Source organism: Dysidea avara, chromosome 1, assembly GCF_963678975.1.
Source record: "Dysidea avara chromosome 1, odDysAvar1.4, whole genome shotgun sequence".
NCBI classification, from domain to species: Eukaryota; Metazoa; Porifera; class Demospongiae; order Dictyoceratida; family Dysideidae; genus Dysidea; species Dysidea avara.
In genome coordinates this window covers 53,800,051-53,823,877 of record NC_089272.1, presented here as the reverse complement: position 1 = coordinate 53,823,877, position 23,827 = coordinate 53,800,051, and the positions used below count along the sequence as shown (strand labels likewise).

At 40.5% G+C, this 23,827-nt stretch overlaps 1 protein-coding gene across 1 annotated transcript in view; it reads left to right on the top strand.

The window, feature by feature from the left end:
- LOC136269246 (rRNA 2'-O-methyltransferase fibrillarin-like) overlaps positions 1-23,827 on the top strand; it is a 25,790-nt gene extending 1,963 nt beyond the window's left edge. The window contains exons 3-9 of the mRNA XM_066064774.1: positions 633-722; positions 3,454-3,548; positions 5,020-5,193; positions 9,384-9,516; positions 10,515-10,627; positions 15,568-15,713; positions 23,698-23,827. Of these exons, the coding sequence (XP_065920846.1) occupies positions 633-722; positions 3,454-3,548; positions 5,020-5,193; positions 9,384-9,516; positions 10,515-10,627; positions 15,568-15,713; positions 23,698-23,731 (785 nt within the window). The 3' untranslated portion in view covers positions 23,732-23,827. The remainder of the gene's footprint in view (positions 1-632; positions 723-3,453; positions 3,549-5,019; positions 5,194-9,383; positions 9,517-10,514; positions 10,628-15,567; positions 15,714-23,697) is intronic.

Below are 23,827 nucleotides of genomic sequence, written 5' to 3'. Positions count from 1 at the left end.
TAACTTTAACAATATCGTGTTTACTTCTTTTTTTGACTAAGCACAGACATGCATAATTTATCACAATAGTATGATAGCATACTATGATAAGCACGATTGTTACTCACTATCATGATAATCAATAGATCACAACTATCACTCAGTTCTAGTAACAAAGTTAAAATGGTGTGTTGGTATATTAACATAATAGTGACTTACTGATGTAAAATACACGTTTTGACACATAACATTTGGTTCCTATTAATCTGTTTATGGACCACATATTCCTCCATGGTTAACACTAAACTACTCACAATGAACAGATCTACAATATCATATAACTTTACTATCCTTCATTATTTCTTCTATCCATTGTGACAGGTAATTATCATCTTAGAAACCACGAAAATTATTTCCAATGCAGAGTTGCCTTATATTGCGCTTGATCACGCTATGATAAGGCTTAAGAAAATGGCTGTTTTCTGCAGAACCATTTACTCATAGGATATATTCCATTTATGAGTAGAGGTGCTCTCTTTATTTAGGCTAGTAACAGTGTTCCTTGAAAAGAAAAGAGTATGCACATACACTATGATGCCAGTATCTCACTTTTCTACTCTTATTAAAGCTCACTGGTCTCTTGTTGTCAATAGGAGGATTTAAAAGCCCGGGTAGAGGTCGTGGAGGAGGTGGTGGTATGAGAGGAGGAAGGAGGGTCATCATTGAAGCACATAGACATGAAGGTGATTATGTGATATGTCAGCATGAATATGTGTGCATGCACACACACACACATACACATACACACATCATTACAGAGGTATGTTGTGTAGAAAATTTTGGGGGCACCGTATGGACTATGCTACACTCAGTGTTAGATGGTGCCACGATATGAAATTTTTAACATCACAGTAATCACGATATCATGGGACTTACGCACAAAATGAATTGAGTATGTTAATGTTCTCACAGGACAAGTTATTCAGTCAATCTATAATATGACTGATGTGACATAGTTGACACTTGTTTTTATGTGTTACAGATCCTCATATTTTACAAATGTCAAATATCATACAGTACAGTAGTACTGTATATTAGGGATCATGCAGAACTGGTCTTTTCAGCTAAAAATATCACTCTAAAACACCTCAATTTCTCTTCATGTCAACTTTGTTAGTCACAGCCAAGCCCATAAATGTCTTCAGACCAATCCCAAAGCCTTCCATAAGTTTCTATGGAATTTTAACCCTTAAACCCGCATAATCCAGAAAATAAATAATATGCATGCCTTGCACAAAGCGCTGTAACTTTCGAAGCATCCATCCTATGGCTACGCAATTCACGACATTCTACTTGAGGATTAAAGTGTTACCTAGGGTTTTACCCTAACGCTAAATGGTAAGGCCAAAACTATCTCTGAAAATAACTTTTTGTAAGGAAACACGCAAACCCTTTACATACCTTTATAAAATGGTGGACAACTTGATGGTGGTTGTTCCTATCACCTTACAACAACTTCCATTTGATTAACCGTTAAATTTTCTATCAGGCCATATATGACTCTCATGAGTAAACCCACAATTAAAGACGTGTAAAGAATTTGAAACATGAAGATGCGACTTATTGTTTCATAACAAGTAAGCCACTGTAGTTACAGTGTTCATTTAACCTTCTCCAAGTAGCCCAGTGAACAGACTTTTATTTGATGTATATTTGTAGGCTGTGTCCATATTGTGTCAACACGCATTCTCCAAAAGTTCTCTTCAGGTTTAAGGGTTAAAATTTTTCTATTTAACAGAATTTTATTCTGACTAACTGATGCCTTTAGCCAAACATAACTTGACAATGGAAATAGCTACGGGATTGATTTCTTCACTGTTCGGCATTACTTTGTCCCAAGATGTGCCTTTTCGCCAACCGCAATATGTACAATACATGCATCATAGACTTACCTTTGTCCTCCTTTGTGTTACAGTTCTTTTTGCTGACAATTCCGGCAAGGTGTCAACTTAATTCATGATAGCGCGATGCGGCTTCCCTGTGGCTCTGTTGCAATTGGTATGTCACCTGCATTTTCTGGATTGATTGGAGAGATACTTCTTGTAGTGTTCTTCATTTGTAATGCTGTGTAATGGACTGAAATAGGTCAAAACAAAGTGTAATGGCCACCATTCAATCTCGAGTAGTTGTGGCTTGAGAATCATCCGTATTTTTCATGGTGACTGGATTGATTGGAGGTGCTTTTCCCACTGTTCTTCATTTATTGTGCTGTATAACAGGGGTGAACATAGCTGATAGCGTAGTGTAATAGCTACTTCACTTTCGAGTGAGTAATTGTTTTATCTGGGATGCACGTTCAAATGAAAACATTAACTCTGGTGCCATCCTTTCTTTTGATGTGGTATGCATCGGTTAACCAGTCACAATAATGTTACAAATAAAGTAAATCAACGAGTATAAGGAAAAATTAAGATTTTTAATTTCAACTAGAGATCATCGTAGAGCTATGACACTTTTCCGGTTAACCGATTAATTGACCAGTTATTTTTATAAATTCAGTTATCAGTTATTTTTTTCTCATAACTAATATTTTCACTCAAAAACGTATGCTTTGGGTACTCTTTTCACTTTCAACACTGATATCACACTTGTTGTATGATTCAGCTTTACATATGACTTGTTAACTATTACTTTGGCCACTACAACTATAAATTTTAAGGTGCATGTAGCTTAAAAACTATAAAAATTAGAGAAAGTTTTGTTAAGTTCAGTTAACTGGATAACCGGCAGTTATGATTTACCCAGTAACCAGTTATGATATTCTGTCCAGTTTCACAGCTCTAGATCATAGAAATAAATAGTAGGAAACAAGGGAGGTCACCTACACACTAGTTGACATTTAATCCCTATGGGTATAGGCTGAAGCAATGTCCACTAATATACATACTGTATCTGCAGGTATAGTTGACCTCCCTTGTTTCTCTACTTTTTATTTCTATGATCCCTAATCGAACTTAAAATTCCCAATTTTTCCTTATACTTACCACAATATACACCTGTAGCTTTTTCTCTATCAGATCATCATGAAATATATGTATATGAATATTGCAATAATTCGTGGTATCATTAGTCTGTAGTATATTCATGGGTCATGTGATGATAACAACGACGGTCTTCAGATTATCACAATGTTGATATTCTAATAGTTTGGTTACTGATGACTCAACCCCCCTCACGCACACACACACACACAAACACACGCAAAATAATTCCTTTAGCTTTCACATACAATAAAGTTCCAGAATAATTGCCATTTCTTTATTTGTACAGCTGGATGGGCTGCTTCCTACAATGTGATTTTTTTTTTACTTAAGAAAACGAACCGGCACACACATACACTACACGCATTATGATGATGCACACATGCGACACCACTCATTTCACAGTTGTGAAATCAACTGATTTGTTCTATAGGTGTGTTCATTGCTAGAGGCAGAGAAGATGCTCTTGTTACACGTAACCTAGTCCCTGGTGATGCAGTCTATGGTGAAAAACGAATCAATATTGATGTAAGAATTTGTGTGTGTCACATGTGTAGTGTTTGTTCTGTGTATTGTCACCATGTTAGGTTCCAGTTAGTCAAACATACAGTATATACCCCTTTAGCATGGTGTTCAAAGGTTCCACCTGGGATTTAACTCGAATATTGACTGGACAACATCTTGATATTTCCTACGAAATATCATAGAAACGTTGTTTGCTCATGGCTTTGATGCCCAACCAGTACAACGATACGATATGCTTTGACTCGTTATATTGAGTGACACTGAGTGTTAAAGTATGGGTTTGGGTTTACAAGTTAGACTAGACTCAGTGTAGTTGCTAAGTTTCAACTAGTTGACATGACTACTATATACCATAAATCAGGAAAATTTTGGCATAGAAAATTTTCATCTATTAAAATTTCGACGCAACATATTTTCATCACTGAAAATATTTTTGACGGAATAATTGTACATTAATGTTAGTACAGTATGTGCAAATTATTTGTATAATTTTAATTCATTGTTTTAATTTTCATCGATACAGCCAGCGACGAAAATTTTTTGACGACAAATTTTTCCTGATTGACGGTATCAACTTGCTTACACTACTGGAGATTTTGTCCATGAAAATCCAATGAAAAAATGTTCAACCTGCAGCTGTGAAACGTAAAGTTTTCATTTTGTGGTCCCAATGATATTTTATTTTCATAGCATTTTCATAGAACAATTTTATAAAACCCAATGAAAAATTACCGCTAAAAACTCTGTGAAACTGTTTTTCATAGAATTTTTATTGGTAGCTTTTCGTTGGTTTTTGTTGTATGAAAATGCTATGAAATTTCATTGGGACCACCCACTCACAGCTGCAGGTTGAGCATTTTTTCATTGGACAAAATCTCCAGTCCCAGTAGCAAAGGTAGTAGGCTTAATGAAGTACAAAATGTAAAACTGGATCCCGCAATCGCAATTTTTTGGACACTCTGTAAAGCATAATGATGTATGAACAACGTTCTAATGGTTATTAGCCCATGTTATTAAAACCACTATCGATCATGAATCAGATACTGAATCTTTACTGATTTATGAAAGGAATAAGGTGAGTGCTCTGTAGTTCTCTCACCTACCTGTATCAGGTGAGATGCCTAGAGTGAAATATATCACTTTCACTATGACTATGTTGGGTTTTGCTGATATATACAACCTTGGGCCTGAGGCCTTCATGCTTTCAGCAAAATCCCTCACAGCCGTGATATAACTATTACATGTAGTGTGTGTCTAGTTTGTGTTTGGTTGACTTCCAGAGAGTCAAATCCATATAGTATCATCATGACCACATTATGGGCCATATCTCTGGTACATCATCATACACTGGTCCCAGTCAAGCTCACTGACTACTTTTATCACTAGTGGTAAACAGTGAAACTCACTGGGACACAATGTTGTGTACAAGTTCTGTTATATGAGACATACTGTACATGTATATTTGTGTATACAGGGAGAAGAAGGAACAAAGATTGAATATCGAGTGTGGAATCCATTTCGTAGCAAGTTGGCAGCAGCCATTTTGGGTGGTGTGGGCAACATTTATATCAAGCCAGGTGCTAAGGTGTTGTACCTTGGAGCAGCATCAGGAACTACTGTGTCACATGTGGCTGATATAGTTGGATCGGTGTGTTTGTGTGTGTGTGTGTGTGTGTGTGTGCGTGCGTGTGACAGTATAGCCAAGTGGGTAGAGCATAGGCCTGGCAATTGAAAGGTTCGTTATTGTTTCCTTGAGGAAGAAATTTAGTCACATTGCTTCAGTCTACCTAGCTGTATGTACAATGGGGACCTGGTGTTAACTGGAGAAGAAGCTGTAACATCAATGAGTACCTGATATTTACTGGGAAAACAAATGCCCTACTGTCCTTAGCAGTGTTGGGGTTGTTGTGGAACTTTGGGTTCTGCGGCATCTCTCCATGAGACCTGAACAGTCCTCCTGCAAGACTATGTAGCCCTAGTAAATCGTCAAAACTCCAAGTAAGCCACTGTAGTTACAGTGTCCATTTAACCTTCTCCAAGTAGCCCAGTAAGCACACTTTTAATCTATGTGTATTTGTAGGCTGTAAGAATTAAGTTACCCCACCTAGAAGTGCTTGAAATAATGGTCAGACATCTGACATTTTCCGACAAATTTAGTGTATGTCCGAACATGTTCTATTTTGGTCAGACATCATGTCCAACTAAAATTGGTACAGTGAAACCTGTCTATTCCGGTCATCATAGGGACAAATTTTCTGACCTCATTAAGGAGGTTGCTGCATTAAGCAGGTCACTTTGTACACAGTTGGCACATGTGGGGATTCATATAATGGCCAGTTTAGACAGGTGACCTCTTTATGCAGTGACCTGATTAGACAGGTTTCACTGTATAAAATTTACTCAGACAAATGCATTTCAATAATTTTTCATGGTAAAGGAATTCAATGTCTGAACAAGTTTTACAAATGTCTGATCAAAAATAGTTTAGTTTAGGTGATATATGTCCTAGCATTGTTGTCTGCTTATTTCAACCACTGCCTAGTGTTGCCATGTGTGCCCATATTGTGTAAACACGCATTTCCAAAAAGGTCTCTGTGGGTTTAAGGATTAAAAATGAAGTTGGGATCTATGCACTAGAAAGTAGTGAAACAATATATGAATGATGGTGTTACAGCATAGCTCAGTGGCAAGTCCCTATTTTGGCATTGAGTGAAATAATTATTATTGTTAATGTGCCAAAGTAGGGACTATCCCTAGGTTTAGTTTTTTGTTGTAGCACAGCTAGCTACAGTGTATCTTGTGACTGTTCTATTAGAATATCCTAAGGTGTACATGCGTGAATGTTGTTGTATTAGAGTGACTGTTGTATTAGAACATCTCAAGTCAGCCAAGGAGTATGCAACTTTCCTGTTTGGCTGCTATCCTATCTGATTTAAAGTGTAAACTTGCTGACCAGCCAAGTGAATCATCTGCCCTGAGGGCCATAAAATTGGCTATAAGGAGAGACTTCAATGAAGGTACCAAAATGACAATGTACAGGCTTTGATGAACAAGACTACATTTTTAGACCCTAGGATAAAAATTTTTCGAATATTCCCAAAATTCCACTTTTAAAGTCATCCTGGAGACATATTATGTGACAAAAATCATCTTCACGGAATAGTACTAGTCCATATAATATATAACACAGCATTAAATATCACAAAACACTTACAGGTGACCGGATATAGAATTTTTTTTTAAATCGTCAAAACTCCAGTTTAGTCTCACTACCTCACTGCCTGCCTGACCAGACGCAAGGCTAGAGGCCAAACGAAGCGGCGCACAACCACCATTTTATGCTACAATAACAAACTCACCAGTGGGATATGCCTTTTGGGGTTCTGATGAGTGTAGGCCCTCTGCACCTTGTCTTTCTATATATTCAATCAGGTTGCTTGTCTTCTTCATCCAACGAAACCATATTGAGACATTATTTTCTGCATCAACACTTTCTTTCAGCAACATATTTAGATGCCGCAGAATTATTTCAGAACTGGATTTCAGAATGCTCACAGTGCCGGCGCCACTATAAGAGGTATACTAGCTAGATATCTGCAACTCCGCGATAGGTTTGCGATCACACCCATCAAATATCGATCTAGGTTGACTAATAGCGATAGAGTACGGAGACCACACCTCTTAACAATCTAGCTATTTCTTGACAGTATACAAGATGACCTCACCCCTTATTGGTCTAGCTAGGGTGGGGTACTTTTGTCCACTAAGAACTTCAGTTGTGAACTTTTGAATGGCCCTAACAAATTTATCAAATCCTCAAGGTTATGCCATTGTCGAGCTGAAAGTTCTAGGTGATGAAGGTCATGTTTAACATGAAGTACTGCAGCAATGGCTGCTTGCTGCTCACATAATCGTGATATCATATCAAGAGTAGAGTTCCACCTAATTACTACTTCATGTATAAGGTTGTGGAATTTCCAGTTGCTTTTGTTTAGCTTTCAATTCTTCATTTTCTATAAGTGACAGTTAAAGTACTCAACAATTTTGTGACACCTTGCTAAGGTAGTTGACAGCTCAGGCACAGCTAATCCACGCAGAACTGAGAGGTTAAGCGCATGACCAGCAGTCCAGCACAGGGGATCATTGTGAGCATTAGCTCTTCCGTTATGGCATTGGTTATGTTTTTAGCATTGTCTGTTTTCACAGCTATAACTTGGGGACTTATCCACTTGTCTGTCATTTTCCCAAGTAGCTTAGCAATATTGGTTGCAGTATGATTACCAGGAAAGGGACAACTTTGCAGATTTCTATGCACCATCTGAAAAGTTGTTGTTATGTGATGGGCTGTAAGGGACATGTGACCATCTCAGCGAAAACCCGTCTAGTTCGCACAACCTCCGATTTTTTTTAATTTCTCAATATTATCTGCATTGTCCAAGGAATAGCTCACCAAAGTTCAGCCTTCTGTGGTGAGTAGTTTTGGAATTACAGCGCTAGAAAGTAGGAAGAACAAGGAAATTTTGTACAGTGACTATACTAAAAATAAACTACAGGCGCTTGCATTCGCAGCCATAACTTCCGTTTGGATTAGTCTACAAAGTTGGAATTTGGCTTACAATGTTCAGCATGGATTGGCAGATTAACCAAGGTGTAGTTTTAGCCCTGCAGTCACTTGCGCATAGGAATATGAAGGTGGTTTTGTTGAAGAAACGGTGAAAATTTTGTTTACAACTACCGCATTGTAAACAAATGCACGTGACATGCAAACCAGTGGGGCTACAGAAACGAAACAAAGATTTTCGAACTCCCCATGAGTAGGCGAATTAGTGATTTGAATCTTCCTTCTTCGAGTGCTGGCCTGATAAAAACTTGCGTATTTTATCTTGTAGCATGCGTAATTTTATGAATTATTTTTAAATTTTGATTTTCTCAATACGCATGCTTGTGTGAACTAGACGGGTGTTCCCTGAGATGGTCACATATGTAGCCATCGTTTTCCCTGGACGTCCACATGTCAGTAGTTAGTATGAGGTAATGAACATCCTTAAGCTCTTGCTCTACTGAATTCCTTACAGTTACGTACTGCTTATCTATGTAATTGGTGACTGTACGACGACAAAGTACTACATACCTGGGTTCTGCCACTTTCATGAGGTGAAGGAAACCCATACAATCAACGACACGAACTGGGTGTAGATCACGTATGATAAATTCTACCACTGCTCCAGTTAATTCTTGTGCCCATTTTGAACCAGGTCCCACTACGTTTACATTAGGCTTCTGATAGTATTCGTCGATCTTCTGCTGTCCTGAACTACCTGCTTCATTGCCCTCCGTGAGTACTTCAAATTCAGCGCAATGATGAATCCGCAAATGATTTATTAAATTAGTAGTCCCACCCGAGCGTGCTACTTACACAGCTTGCAGACCACTCTACTTCCAATAACTATCCTCCCAGACGAAGTATCTCTGTGAAATCCGAAATGCATCCACACAGGAGCCTTGTGAGAGTCTGGCATTACTATATCGAGCAGTGAATTATGTGTTTCTTCATCTGAATCTCCACTATGTATATCATCCATTTGTCACTCGTTGGTTATAACAATACCAATAATTATTAAAGTGGAAGTTTGTGTATGCTCATGCGTATATTACAACTTAATACTGGTTATAACTTCTTGAACAACCTTCTAAATTCCACTGTAACCAGTATATATAACCTGTTTTCTAATACCAGTTTGCAACTCTAGTGTACAGTGAAGTGATTGTATTAAATGTTTACTTCTTGTCACTGTGCTTATGTAGAAGTTAGATTTTACAATATTCATCTTCACACAGGAGGGTCTGGTGTATGCTGTGGAGTTTTCCCATCGGTCAGGTCGTGACCTGATCAATGTGGCAAAGAAGAGGACCAACATTGTGCCGATCATAGAAGATGCTCGACATCCTCACAAGTACCGCATGTTAATGGGTAAGTGACTGTTGTGTGTTTGAATGGTTGTGTGGTGTAACCTTGTAACATAATTTTGTAAAACTTTTTCATTACATTCACAAGTTGTATCATGGAACAGAGTTGACATATAATCAACATCACTGACCTGGATGGCCCAGTCAGCCAAATTTCATCAGATTACTTTCCCCACTATCAGCCACCCAGACGTGGGCTGGATTAAAGTCAGCCAGCTAGCTACTCCATTATTATACAAGAATAGATAACACAACTTACCTATTATTCAGTTTCACCAATGTATTTCTTCCCGACTAGTCGATGGGCAGAGATGGGTTATCCAAGGGATTTTCCCTACGAGTAACTTGATTGTGTGCAAATAATAGGAGGCAATAAATAGAAGCGGGATCGTGTGATTGCAAAACAACGCAGTACTGTGACAAGGATTGAAGGAGAAGGATTGGCTCTTCCAATGAACAGTTAAGATATGAATCAACTTGTGTAACCATTGGTGTGGTCAAAACTCAGATGAGAGAGTAGAGGCGAGGCAGCTTTGAGATATTTGAGGAATTAGCACCCGTATAGCCACGTAAATACTACTTAGTAGTAGTCAAATGGTAATGGAGTACTTGGTCAGTTTTTCTTCTTTGTGCAATTAAGGCACACATATTTGGGCCAGTTTTTCTGGCAGCTTAACAATTAAACAAATGGCAGTTGGCTGACATTCTAGAATTTCTAGTCACACAATAAACATTAAAACTGTCCCAAAAATATAAGTGTAAAAGCTGGGATTATTATTGCTTAGAAATGGATTGTTGTACATATTGTGAGCAAGTAAGGAAGCATTGTTTCAAATTATCAGTGAGGTTTGAGTAGACGTCTCAACTGAAGTTATCCAGTTCACTACTGTGCCAGAGTCATGCTGTTTCTCTGGATAGATTGCTTTTAAAGGTTACCAAAGTTTTAAACTATTTTTTTATAAATACTCCTGATTATGGTAAATCAGTATTATAATATTACAGGAATGGTGGATGTGGTGTTTGCTGATGTGGCACAACCAGACCAGGCTAGGATTGTTGCAATTAATGCTCACCATTTCCTCAAGAACCAGGGACATTTTGTGATGTCAATTAAGGTAACTTCTTTGTGTAGTGTCCTGTGTGGGGAATCATTGTATTGTGTAGTGTATGTACCTGTTAGTGTATACAAATATTCTAGACAGTGTCTTGTAGTTTGTAGTGAAGGAATGACTGTAATTTTTTGGCCTTGACGCTAGTGCTATACGTGGACATCACATCTATGAAATGTGTGGCTTTCACTATATCACTTTGATACTAGGGCTGAAACGATGATGGTTTTTTAGTATTCGAGTACTTTCTAGAGGTAATGATCGAGTATTCACGAATACTAGCTACTTGTAGTCATACCCATTTGACATGTTTTGTACCAACCTTAAACAATTTACAGCTTATCAAGTAACAACAATGATACACACACTGTATTAAAGTACTGATGTTAGTGTTCCTGACAAAAAATTATGTTAATCAAACTCTACAACCATCATTGTGTCACTCCCTGATGACAAATACATCATGTGAGCTGGGTCATGTGATCTTAACAAGTACTCGAGTACCAATTTTACTATCCGAGTACTAAAATCCTTAATGAGTACTCACCGGGTATTAATATTTGTTTCAGCCATAACCCTTTAGGGACCAGTGTCGTATATGTATGTCCAAATATAGCCTTACACGAAAGCCCGCTGTTGTACATGTACGTCCATGTGAATAGGCAGTAAACAAACAACTATATCTTTGCAGTAGTAGAAGCCACAGGTTTTAAATAAAGGCCGTTCTGTTTGCCATTAGTGTAGGCGATTCTGTTGATGTACAATGATAAAATGTTAGTGAAACTAAGCTAGTTAGAAATGGCCTTGTAATAAAGGCAATGTTCTATTTACACAACAACAAAACTAACCTTGTAGAAATCGCCTTGTATCTTCCTCTCTAAATGAACCGATTTTAATAATCCAACTTTCATAGTGATCCTTAATTAGAGTTGAATATTTTGGTATACAAGATCAAGCGTGATGCGGCACTTTATATAGAGATGGATGAGCGATTTTAAAAGAACTGCATTACGAATAAAGATTGTCATCGTTCATAAAAGACCAACCTGTTACTCGAAAATGGTACGTTCTACACACTTTCAAGTTAGATAGTGCTGTTTGTTATTTTTAGGCGATTTGTCCACTATAATTTATTAATAGATTTTACTACTTCCTGGAGTTTTGCCAAACTTGTCAAATAATAAAATGCGTAATTTTCATAAAACTTGTGGGTTTTCAGGGTAGGCACTGGATAAATTTTTGTGGTCCTAAAAGCCATTGGCGACCAAACTCTCAGGGAGCTCTAGCTGAATTGTCGAATCGTGCCATGCTAACCATCTAATACACAGAACTACTTAGTATATCTAAATACTCGCTGTAAACTAATGAAGTTTACTGTGTTGTTTACATAACAGTAACCACAATGAAATTATCAAACAACAAGTGTAAACTTTGATAGAAAAACCAGCCTCAACAAACAACGGGATCCCAATTAACTATTTACATACACACACCTCAAAGAACTATTCTATACAGTTTTTGCTTACAGTGCAATCCATTCCACAGCTGGTTTCTTTGCAATTTGCCACTTTTTTGTGTTATGCTTGTGTATATGCTCATGTGTCCACCATGCCACGTCTGATCAGCTGACTGATAACTTTACCTGTCTCCATCAATGCATAATGCTTCCTTTTTTACTATTGTGATAGGTCACACTTTGCACTATTACATAGCAAATACACACTAGCCTGGGAAGGACCCTGTTATCCCAGAAATACCATAATATATTAAAAATTATAAATTTAAAAATGAAGTAGGGATCTAAGCGATAAAAAGTAGTGAAACAAGAGATGAACAATAGTAGCTATTACAGCATAGCTCAGTGGGAAATCCCTACTTTGGCATGGTATAACTATTATTTTGTGTTCAATGCCAAAGTAGGGATTTCCCACTGAGCTATGCTGTAATAGCTACTATTGTTCATCTCTTGTTTCACTACTTTTTATCGCTTAGATCCCTACTTCATTTTTAAATTTATAATTTTTAATATACTAGTTTGCTTAGTTTTTTGTTAAAGTATACAGTAGTGATGTGCGATATATCGAAAAAATATCGATTTCACAATAATTTTGTCGATATCATTATTGTATCGATTTTTGATACTGCTTTAGCAAATTTCGATATTTATCGAAAAGGTAATATTTTGCAATAATTATCGAAATATCGAAAAATATTTCGATAAATCTACAGCATTAGTGTGTGATTGTTCAATGACGCTAGAAATGAAGGTTGGTTCTATACTATCTAGCCACTTTAAAAACTTGTCTACCAGTTTTCTAGGCTTAGTTCTATGCAATAGTTTTAGTGTGTAAATTGTATTTCAAGCATATTTATAATATTGGCCGCCCACGTAATTACACCACCCACACAATTAAAAATTATCGAAAATTGTATAGAAATTTCAATATTTACCCCCAATATCGTATCGATATCGTATCAAAATAAAAATCCTGATATCGCATACCACTAGTATACAGCTAGCTATAAACATGTGACTGTTCTGTTAGGGTGACTGCTGTATTAGAGTATCTCGAGTCAGCCTGCAAAGATGTGTGCTTGCCCAAAAAGTGGTGCGGTCATCGTGGTTTCAATCGATTATTAGACTAGAGTATCCGGCTTGAATCAGCCTACCACTGAACTTGAAGTGTGGTCACAAATACAACCAGCGTAAAAAGGGCGTGGTCTTGATTGATAGATGGATAATACATAGAATAAAGAATGGACGTGATCTTGTGACCTATCTTGGAGTACTGGTACCTCCGTACAGTACAGTAGCGTAGTCTAAGTGCCTTCAATAATTTTGTGGCATCTATTATGCTGCTTAAAGAAAGTGTTGGTATGGAAAATTAATGCTTCAATATGGTTTCGTTGGATGAAGAAGACAAGCAGCCTGATTGAAGATAAAAGAAAAGACAAGGCGCACAGTGCATACACGTGTCGGAACCCCAAAAGGCACATCCCACCAGTAAGTTTGTTGTTGTGGCGTAAAATGGTGCTTCATTTGGGCTCTTGGCTTGCAACTGTGGTCAGTGAGTGAGTGAGTGAATGAGACGAAATTTCGAGTTTTGACAATTTAAAAAAAAATTCTATATCCGTTTGCCAGTAAACATTTTCTTGTTTTTTATGCTACATTTCATGTTAGATGGACTAATATTATTCCGTAAATGTGATTTTCGTCGCGTAAGAAATATCTAAGCTGGTTTTTAAAAGGCGGTATTTTTGGTGGCACATGTCGTTTCGGGTGGGGGGGGGGGGATCCCTACTTGTACTGTTGATACCGCAGTATGTGCAGTTCATGGTTTATAGACTTACCAGTGTCCTCCCTTGTGTCCCATTAATATTCGCTGACAGTGCAAGGTATTAACTTATGGTAACACCATGTGATGGTCATAACTTTCCTATAAAGAATTGTCTACGTTTTCTGTTGTGACTGGATTGATTGCAGAGCTACTTCTTGTACCAAAAGGCACATGTCAGGCTAAAGCGACGTTTAACAGTAAAAATCAAGCCCATAGCCTGAGCCGTTATCAGGTTACGCTTATCTGAGGTTATTAGTCAGTCAAGCAGTCACAAAATATATATAAATATATAATAAATTATAACAACATATTGGAAGCATTTTAGGTTGTACAGAATGCACTTTTGTGCTTGGTTATACCTAACCAATACTGCCAAGATGTCATGAAAGTATTGTGAGGATGGTTTTAGGATGATATTTTTGGCCAGAAAAGTCCAAACCTTCATGATCCCTAATATACAGTACTATCGTACTGTATGGTGAGAAGCCACTTCTGTACTACTTAATTTGTAGTTTATCATTGTTAGCGTTAGAGGTGTACCGATAATCGGATCGGCTAAATACATGCCACCGATATGATAGTTTTTCCAATATTGGTATCGGTACAGAACATCAGGAGGACTGATACCACTACCGCTACCGATATTTATACAGTAGCAATAGTTTGTACATAAATGGATTATGTATTGATTTTCCATGTGGCGTGGCTCTTTAGTGCCAGTTGCTTATCGTCCACTCTTACACTACAAGAAGCCATATAACACACGCAATTCTAGTGTTTGTTGCTGGAAAGCTTATTGCAGTCTTTACAAATAAAGCAGTTATGTAGTACCTTTGTAATAAAAAGAAAGGTCACAGGAAGGGCTGTGCGATAATAGTAAAACCTGTATCTCGATAAGTGACACCATTTTATCTCGATAATCATGTAATATTATAAGCACAGTTTTACAAATTTGTTGCCGTAAAGTCCTTGTCAAGTCAGAAATTTACCTGTTCCTTATTTAATTCGATACCTTTCCAAAGGTTTTCATCTGACTGTGATTTATATACACTAGATTACAGAGATTTACTATTATCTCGATAATGAAAATCATTATCTAATTTACGATGAGTGGTTTAGGTATCTAGATTATCTTTTTATCTAAATTATCTCCCAGCCCTAGTCACAGGATAACCAAGGAAACTTGCTGTACCACATTTCTCACAAGCCATTAAAATGCAGAGTGATGCAGAAATACCCGTTTAAGGCTTCATGGGAGTATACATAAAGATGTCCTAATTGTCTGGATTGCACAAAAGAAACTCAACCACCACAGGCAGAGTATAGCATTGAATACATGCACATGTTATTGTAGTGTAGATAAATGTAGACTTTTGTTTGCTTAAAACTGTAATGAAAATATCGGATCAACTATCGGTTATCGGCTTCTTTTGGTGGCATTAATATCAGATATCGGTACATGCCAAAAACCCATATTGGTACACCTCTACTTAGCATCATGTAGCAACATACTTAACAAATTTACAAAAATGTAAATTAATTTCATAGGTATATCACCCTATTTATGTATCAGGTAAATCGTATGATATGTCATTGTCCAATGTGTAGGCTAACTGTATAGACTCTACAGCAGAACCAGCTAAAGTGTTTGCTGGTGAAGTGAAGAAGTTACAGTCAGAGAAGTTGAAGCCACAAGAACAGATCACATTGGAACCATATGAGAGAGATCATGCTGTAGTGGTGGGAGTGTATAGGTGAGTATATTGGCCTTACTCATTCAATTACTAATCCAACAAGTGGATGTGTTACAATATAATACTCTCAATAGCAGCTTGACGTATTATATTGACATTAGGGCTGGGATGAGTATTAATATTCACCTTCGAACATTCGCTAATAAAATGTTTGAACATTCGAAGCTTCAGTGTTAGCTTTCAAGTTACAGGTTTTCTTGTATTTATGCACATCCTTTATCTTTCTAATCTTATTTAATAAGTTTGTAAGCATTTGGAAAGTGCATAGCAGCAGTACTGAATAATGTGACCGATTGATTGCAAATGGGCGTGTCCGCTATACTGCAGTCATGCATAGGCAAACACCAAGTAATGGCTAAAAGTATGTTTTTCATGCATTATCAATCACTTTATAAGGTGTTTTAAGGCTGCAACTATAGTAGTAAGCTGAACTGAAATGGTTTAAAAGTGGGTGTGACACACGAAGATCGATTGTGAAGAAACAAACATTGATCGTGAAGAGGAATAAGCAGCTGCAATAAAGATAACGACATTTATTTGTAATTCTTTCATGGACTATGAGTGCATAACAAAGCTTCAAAGGATACTTTTATAATTCAAAATTTACTTAACCTTCGAACCCACGAAACATTCAAAGCTTCATCCTAGCCCTAATTGAAATACGTCAAGGGATTAGCCAATAAAATTAGTGTTACACTTGTTTGTCAAAGTTCCGTGACAAAAATCTGTAATACTAATTTGATTGGCTAAAATAGTGTGTTGTGAAGTAAATGTCCAACTTGACAGTTACCATAGTGATAGATACCCCTATGGCATAGCAACAGTGGTGTTGCTTAGCAATGGTTGCTAGGTAACCATTGCTAAAGGCTAACATCATTTTGAGCTAAGTGTGATTGGTTTTGCAGTGGTTATTTTTAATTTCTGTTGCCTAGCAACAGTTCCTATGGTAATCAGATTAATTTGCAATAGGACAGATGACTATGGTATTCGGGATTAATAGTTCTCGCATTGTAAATGGGAAGGAAATAGCGCGAGTAATCTCAAACACTACAGCCATCCATTCTATTACCAATCCATCAAGTGAATGTGTTATAGCAAGAGTTCATAATATATATACTAAATATATGAACTCTTGGTTATAGTAACAATATATTCATCATTATTCTATTATGGATTTTCCAAATTACTATATTTTACTGGGTTATAGATGTGGCTATGGTTTCAGCCAGTAGTTTCTATGCAAACACAACTGCCATCCAAGAGTGACTACTACAGAATTGTCTAGCAGTAAGCCCATTGCATTTAAGAAAAAATTAGGAAGATGAAATGTTCATTAGTATATCTGCAGGTGTAGGCAACCTCCCTTGTTACGCCCACAGCCGGCCTTCTACTGAAATATTTTCCCGAAAAGTGTGCTCACGTTCATGAGTGTGTTTGTTTGTCGATCCGCACCCACATGAGCAAACTGTGTTCACTTAAAAAACAGCGTTTATGTGAGAAATAAAGAGTCTGTATTAAACTTCTGGTCAGGTAAGCTTTGGTTTAAGGCAGTTAATAAGTGCTGGTTTGAAATACAAGTGAAGCAAGTTTATAAGGATACGGTGAAAGCCTTTCCCAATAAGCTGTATAGGCATCAAATAGCCGAAAAAGAACACAGCTGGCCTCAAAACGAATTCCTTTGAGTTGAAAGGAGTGTGCCTGTACATACGAGAACGAAAATTAAGAGCAGCTTTGAGGCTTTTCCTCGAGTGTTTGCATGAGAAAATGCCATAGACAAACCTTAAAAGATACTTCTGTGTATTATTGTAGTGGATTTACATGGTTTGTTCGAGGTTAGCAGTGCATATCAATGTAATTACAGAATTATGAAATATGGCATCATACAGTATTGGTTAGCCCAAAGAGCATTAAGTATGACCCTAAATGCTTTCAATAGGTAGCTACAATTTTTTTACAAAAATTATCCACTGGAACTGACTAACTGCCTGCCTGCCTGCCTGCCTGCCTGCCTGCCTGCCTGCCTGCCTGCCTGCCTGCCTGCCTGCCTGCCTGCCTGCCTGCCTGCCTGCCTGCCTGCCTGCCTGCCTGCCTGCCTGCCTGCCTGCCTGCCTGCCTGCCTGCCTGCCTGCCTGCCTGCCTGCCTGCCTGCCTGCCTGCCTGCCTGCCTGCCTGCCTGCCTGCCTGCCTGCCTGCCTGCCTGCCTGCCTGCCTGCCTGCCTGCCTGCTGGATGCCTTCAGACAAGCGTAATTCGATAACAGCTAAGGCTACGGGGCTTGTTTTTTTCACTGTTTGATGTCACTTTTTTCATAGATGTTCCTTTTGGCATACCACAGTACATGCATCATGGACTTACCTTTGTCCTCCTTTGTGTCCCATTTCTATTTGCTGACAGTTCAAGGTGTCAATACGTGGTAGCATGATGCATGGCTTCCCATTTGTAGACAGGAATTTCCAAATGGCTCAGATCATGCAATGATTGCATGCTATTTGGAATTATATGAAGAAGGTGAAGTCGAGTATATCAATGGTGTTTGGCCTAATTCCAAACATCCACAGCTTGTTGGTAGAACAATTCTATACAATACGCACCGGAAACGGTTTGCGCATGCATAGAAAACACCCTATAAGTACCCAACCGCGTGGTCACACTTCGACCTTTTAAAGCGAACGGTAAGGGGAATGGGTGGGTGGGACCATTGATATGCTCGACTTCACCTTCTTCATATAATTCCGAATAACATGCAATCATTGCATGATCTGAGCCATTTGGAAATTATATTTCAGAAGGCTCAGTCTCACATATCAATGGTGTTGTTTGTAGCTTCTAAGCTGCCCGGTGAAGTCGAGCTGTATCCAAAGACCTAAGTATCTTTGGAGCCAGAAGCTAGAACAGCCCTTCCAGAGGTTTGGTCATTAACGGGGCGATAATAGAATCTCCTAAAAACGGAGTCTGAGCTCCAGTCTGCCGCCTTGAGGATGTCGTTAGTGGTGATGCCAACGCCAGCTGCTGCTGAAGCTGAGGCCCCACGAACTGAGTGGCCAGAGAAAATGCTTACATCAATGCCAGACAGCCTAAGCACTTCCCGTAGCCAACGAGCAATGGTTGCTGAGGTCACAGACTTGTGAGGTTTGACTAGAGCAATAAACAATCTGTTTGTGTTGTGAGGCCTAAGTGGTAATGTCACTGCCTCATATCGTCTGAGTGTTTCCACTGGGCAAAGTTCTGAGTTATGGGGAAACGAGGGGAAGAAAAACTCCTTGAGAGGCTTCCCCTGCCTAGATTGCTTGGCTAGAGCTGCTGGTAGGAAAACTACTCTCTCTGGGTTGAACTGCCGATGGTCCAATTGCAGCGATGCTAAATCTGCTGAACGAGAAGGTCTAGTTAAAGCTAGTAACATAGTCAACTTGAAGGTAAGGAGCTTCAGTGACAGGTATGTAGATGGTCCTATGCTTTCTAAGTAATGGAGGACGGTCTCCACACTCCAAGTTGAAGTATAGCGAGGCAAGGGTGGTCGGGCATTAAAGGCTCCTTTGCGCACTCTACATATCATGGGGTGCTTGCCTATAGAGATGCCATCCACCTGGTCATGAGCAGAGGAGATGGCCGACCTGAAGGAATTTAGCGAGCTTGACTGGTAGCCCTCTTTATGAAGTTCTGCCAGGAAGTTTGCTGCGTCAGAGGCGGGTCCTGAAACAGGATCACAACCCCTTTCAGCACACTAGCTTGCCCACTTACGGAAGTGTGAGTCATATGACTGGGCTGACTTAGACCGCCATGACTGCAGCAGGAGTTTAGTAGCTTCCTCTGAAAGGCAGCTACTAGATAATCTTTCCCGGAGACAGGCCACACGGCTAGTTGAGGGGCCATCTCCATCTGGGAGCCTGTTGGCCGCTGAATCAGGTCCGGGGTCAGGGCAATTAGTCTGGGATAGTCCCACAACATTTCCAGGAGCACTGGGTACCAAGTCTGGCCCTTCCACACTGGTGCTACCAGCACTAGCTGAGCTTGCTGGCGACGTGCTTGGCTCAGGACTCTGCCGATCAGGCACCAAGGGGGGTTGGCAAACCCCTTCAGTCGACCCCAGTCCTGCTGGAATGCATCCACTGCTTCCGCTAGGGGATCTGGTCTCCAGCTGAAGAAGCGGGGTAGCTGATGTGTCAGTCTGGAGGCAAATAGGTCCACATCCAGTGGGCCGAACGCTTTCTTGATGGTCTGAAAAATTTGAGGGCAGAGCATCCAATCTGACCTGTCCCTGAGAGTTCGGGATTCTGCATCTGCTATGGTATTGGACACTCCTGGAATGTGTTGGGCTACCAGGGTTATGTTCCTGTCCAGGGCCCACATCCATAGTTCCTTTGCCAGTTCTGTCAGCTGACTTGACACTGTGCCCCCTATGTTGTTGATGTATGCCACCGCTGTGGCATTGTCCAGTTGCAAGAGTACTGAGATTCCCGAGGCCTTCTTTAGAAAGGTCTTCACTGCTAGAGTGGCTGCAAGCAGTTCCAGGGAATTGATGTGCATGGCCATCTCTTTGGCAGACCAGGCACCCCCTGTGCGTGTCTCTGCACAGGCTGCTCCCCAGCCCTTCTGGGAAGCATCGGAGCTGATGGTTATCTGCTACGGTTCCCGTTTGAGGGGTTTCCCATTCCATTTAGGTAGGTGTTCCCTCCACCAGGACAACTCTTTCTGTGCTGCCCGTGAGAGGGACAGGGAAGTCTCGTAGTCCTGGTTGCTGACTGCTAGAGCTGCTTGAAGATCTCTCTGCAAGCAGCGGTAGAATAGTGGGGCTGAGGGGACAGCTTGGGTAGTTGCGCTGAGTTTCCCCAAGAAGTGGGAGAGCAATCTGGCTGGCAGAGAGGTCATGTTTGAAATTCTGCCAGCCTCTGTCCGGATCTGCTTCAGCTTGTCTGCGGGAAGCCTGACCAGCAAAGAGTTGGAGTTCACCACCATCCCTAGGAACTCTATTTCCTGGGTCGGTGTCGTCACTGATTTCTTGGTGTTGATTATGAACCCCAGGCACTTTAGGATGTGTGTTAACACCTCCAAGTGCTGTGCTGCTAATGTTGCAGACTCTGACATTATTAAGATGTCGTCTATATAGATGATTATCCTGGTCCCCCATGACCTGAGCAAGGTCACCACTGCCTTCATCATCTTGGTGAAAGCCCACGGGGCACATGAAAGACCTAAGGGAAGGCAGGTGAACTGATAAATCACTTCTCCTATGGTGAATCGTAGGTAGCATTGGTGTTCTGGGCATACCGGTACCGTTAGGTATGCATCCTTCAAGTCCGCCTTTGCTAGCCAGTCTCCCTGCCTCAGCAGATCTTGGAGAGTGGATAAGCCCTCCATCTTGAAGTGAGGGGTCTCTACCCATTGATTGAGGGCTTTGAGGTTGATTACTGGCCTCATCTCTCCACTCCTTTTGGGGACCAGGAACAGGACAGAATAGAATTCTGCCTGTGGGGGGTGACTGTCTACTACCATCACTGCCCCTTTCTCCAACAGGGAGGAGACTTCTTCCTGCACCTGAGCTAATTGCTCTGATGGGAAGGAGGGCACTCTTGGCCTCTTTTCCTGTACAGGCTTCCCTACAAAGGGGATTTGAAAACCCTTGATGGTTTGCAATACCCAGCTGTCCGTTGTCAACACCTTCCAGGCGTTGATAAAGTGGGTTAATCTGCCTGCCAACCTTGCAGGCATCTCTACCTGTGCTGGTGGAGTGAACCCCATACCCTTTGCCTTGGCCAACATAGGATTTAATACAGTAATTGAATTTGGCATCAATACAATGTTCATACAAGGTATTGGCTCTAGTCATTTCTTCTTTGGGGGAGCCCTCTTCCCCACAGGGTAGCTCCTCCGGTTGGTCTGGCGGTGGTACGGAGGTTGTCTCCATGGCTGAGATCCTCTGCCCCCCCCCCCCCCCCCCCCCCCCCTTGCTGACCCCGAGAGGGGGGCTGCCGAAAACCCTGGGATGGTTGTTTCACTTTACGGATCAGCTGGAGGTGTTGCAGGTAGTCCGCTGCTTCCTTAAGAAAGTTTGGCCCAAACAGCCGTGGGGCGGCACTTGTCCAGTCCCTTTCTCCAGCTGAAGCGAATGTCACAAGTTCCTTGTTATATTCTTCAAGGACCCTAGTGCGCCTCATAAGGGATGTCTTATTGGAGGCGTTAGCTATGAGGGTGATGGCCGTCTCTACGGCGTCACCTATCTGGTCCATTGTCACATCCGAGTTAGGGTCGTTCACTGCTTCCAGTAATTGGCTGAGTGGTCCCACTGCTTCCAGGATCAGTCCTTGTAGCGTGTACAGAGAGCGGTCGGTTGACCTGACGGTCTTGGAACACTCGGATGCCATCATTGCGTCGAGGAACGGGGCTCTTGTCAGATCATTCTGCGGCAGGGTGTAGCTGGCACGCAGAGTGCGCCTCTCAGCGCCAGTCATCTTGCTAGTGAACGCTTCAGTTAGCAGCTGGTTGGTCCGGTCCGTCACTGGAACGACTTTAATCGGAGCTGCTCCTTTGGCTGGCTTGTCGTCGTCTAACAGGGGATCCCTGAGTTCCATCTCTTCGGCCCAGGAGGAGAGTTGAGTAGAGTTGTGGGCTGCCGAGCCACTACTGTTGGCAAGTGGCTGGCTGGGGAGCGAGGCAGACTCGTCTGCCATGTCGTTCGCCTCCTCATTGTCAACAACCTCCTCAGAGGCGTCGCGCTGTAGCGAGCTCGCACACTTCAGCGCGTCGACATCTTAGCGCATCGACGCCATTCCATCAGTTAACTGTTTCAACTGTGCTAGGATTTCGCTAGCGGTAGTTAACGATTCCATCTTAGTCTTCGAAGACGAAGGTAGACAGCCAACAAACTACGGTGAGCTTGAAAAAAGGTCGAAGTGTGACCACACGGTTGGGCACTTATAGGGTATTTTCTACGCATGCGCAAACCGTTTCCGGTGCGCATTGTATGGAATTGTTCTACCAACAAGCTGTGGATGTTTGGAATTAGGCCAAACACCATTGATATGTGAGACTGAGCCTTCTGAAATATAATCATTCATATTTTCCATAGTGACTGGATTGATTGCAGAAGTGTCTTAGTTAGTAACGCTGTGTAATGTGGTGACAATACGTGAGTACACTTCACTTTCAAGTCAGTAATTGATAGTTGGAGGGCACGAGTTGTCTGTATTTTTCATGGTGGCTGGATTGATTGCAGAGGTGCTTTTCCTGCTGTTCTTTCTTTGTAGTTCAAGTTTAAGAAAACTAACCTGTTTAGTATGGCTTAGGATAAATACTCGCGAGCGAATCAAGTGCCACGTTCCTTTAGTTAGCGAATTTTCGATCGCTCGCAATCGATTTGCTCGAACAAGTGCGATGTTGCATTTGAGCGGTTCTGTATGTCATTACTATGTACTCATCATAATTCATCAATCAGGTGGTACTTACTTCAACACCCAAAGAGGTCTAGTATGCTCATGTGCACATTTCCAACCTCTTCTGCCTGGGAGCTATGCATACAAAATTTTCACTAAAACAGGTATCCAGTGGCCAAGTGATGTTTCTAGCCATTGTAGATAAGTGTTTTATTAGTGCTGCTGTATCACAATTCCTCATAAAGGGGTGGAGTGAGGTGTGTTGGGTGGGCTCCAGAGTCACCAATAAAACTGAAACTCAAGTCATTATTTGGTGATGTAGCTTGTACATATTCAATTCATAGCCGGGCTACTCATCAGTTATCCTTTAACTGTTATTAAGAGGTGTCCGTTGTACAGAGTATGACAGTAGAGGGTGTATTATTTGGAATGTTTATCAGCATGTCCCAAATGGCACAGGTGTAGTATACATACTTCATGATAAAGTTTCCCTCTTTATTGAGACCACTTGTCCACCGTATAATGATGTTTCACAGTACCACTGTTACTGGTTCATGTAGTACTACAACTTGTTGTATGTTAGACTTTGTTGTCATTGGTTTACTGTCTGTTCTACAGGCCAATCAAAAAGGAGAAAGCTGCTACATCATAACACTGAACATATCTGCACACGACACACCCATACAATACTTGTATTTGTGGAATTACTTCAGTAATTGTAATATATATAATAACTAAAGTGTTGTGA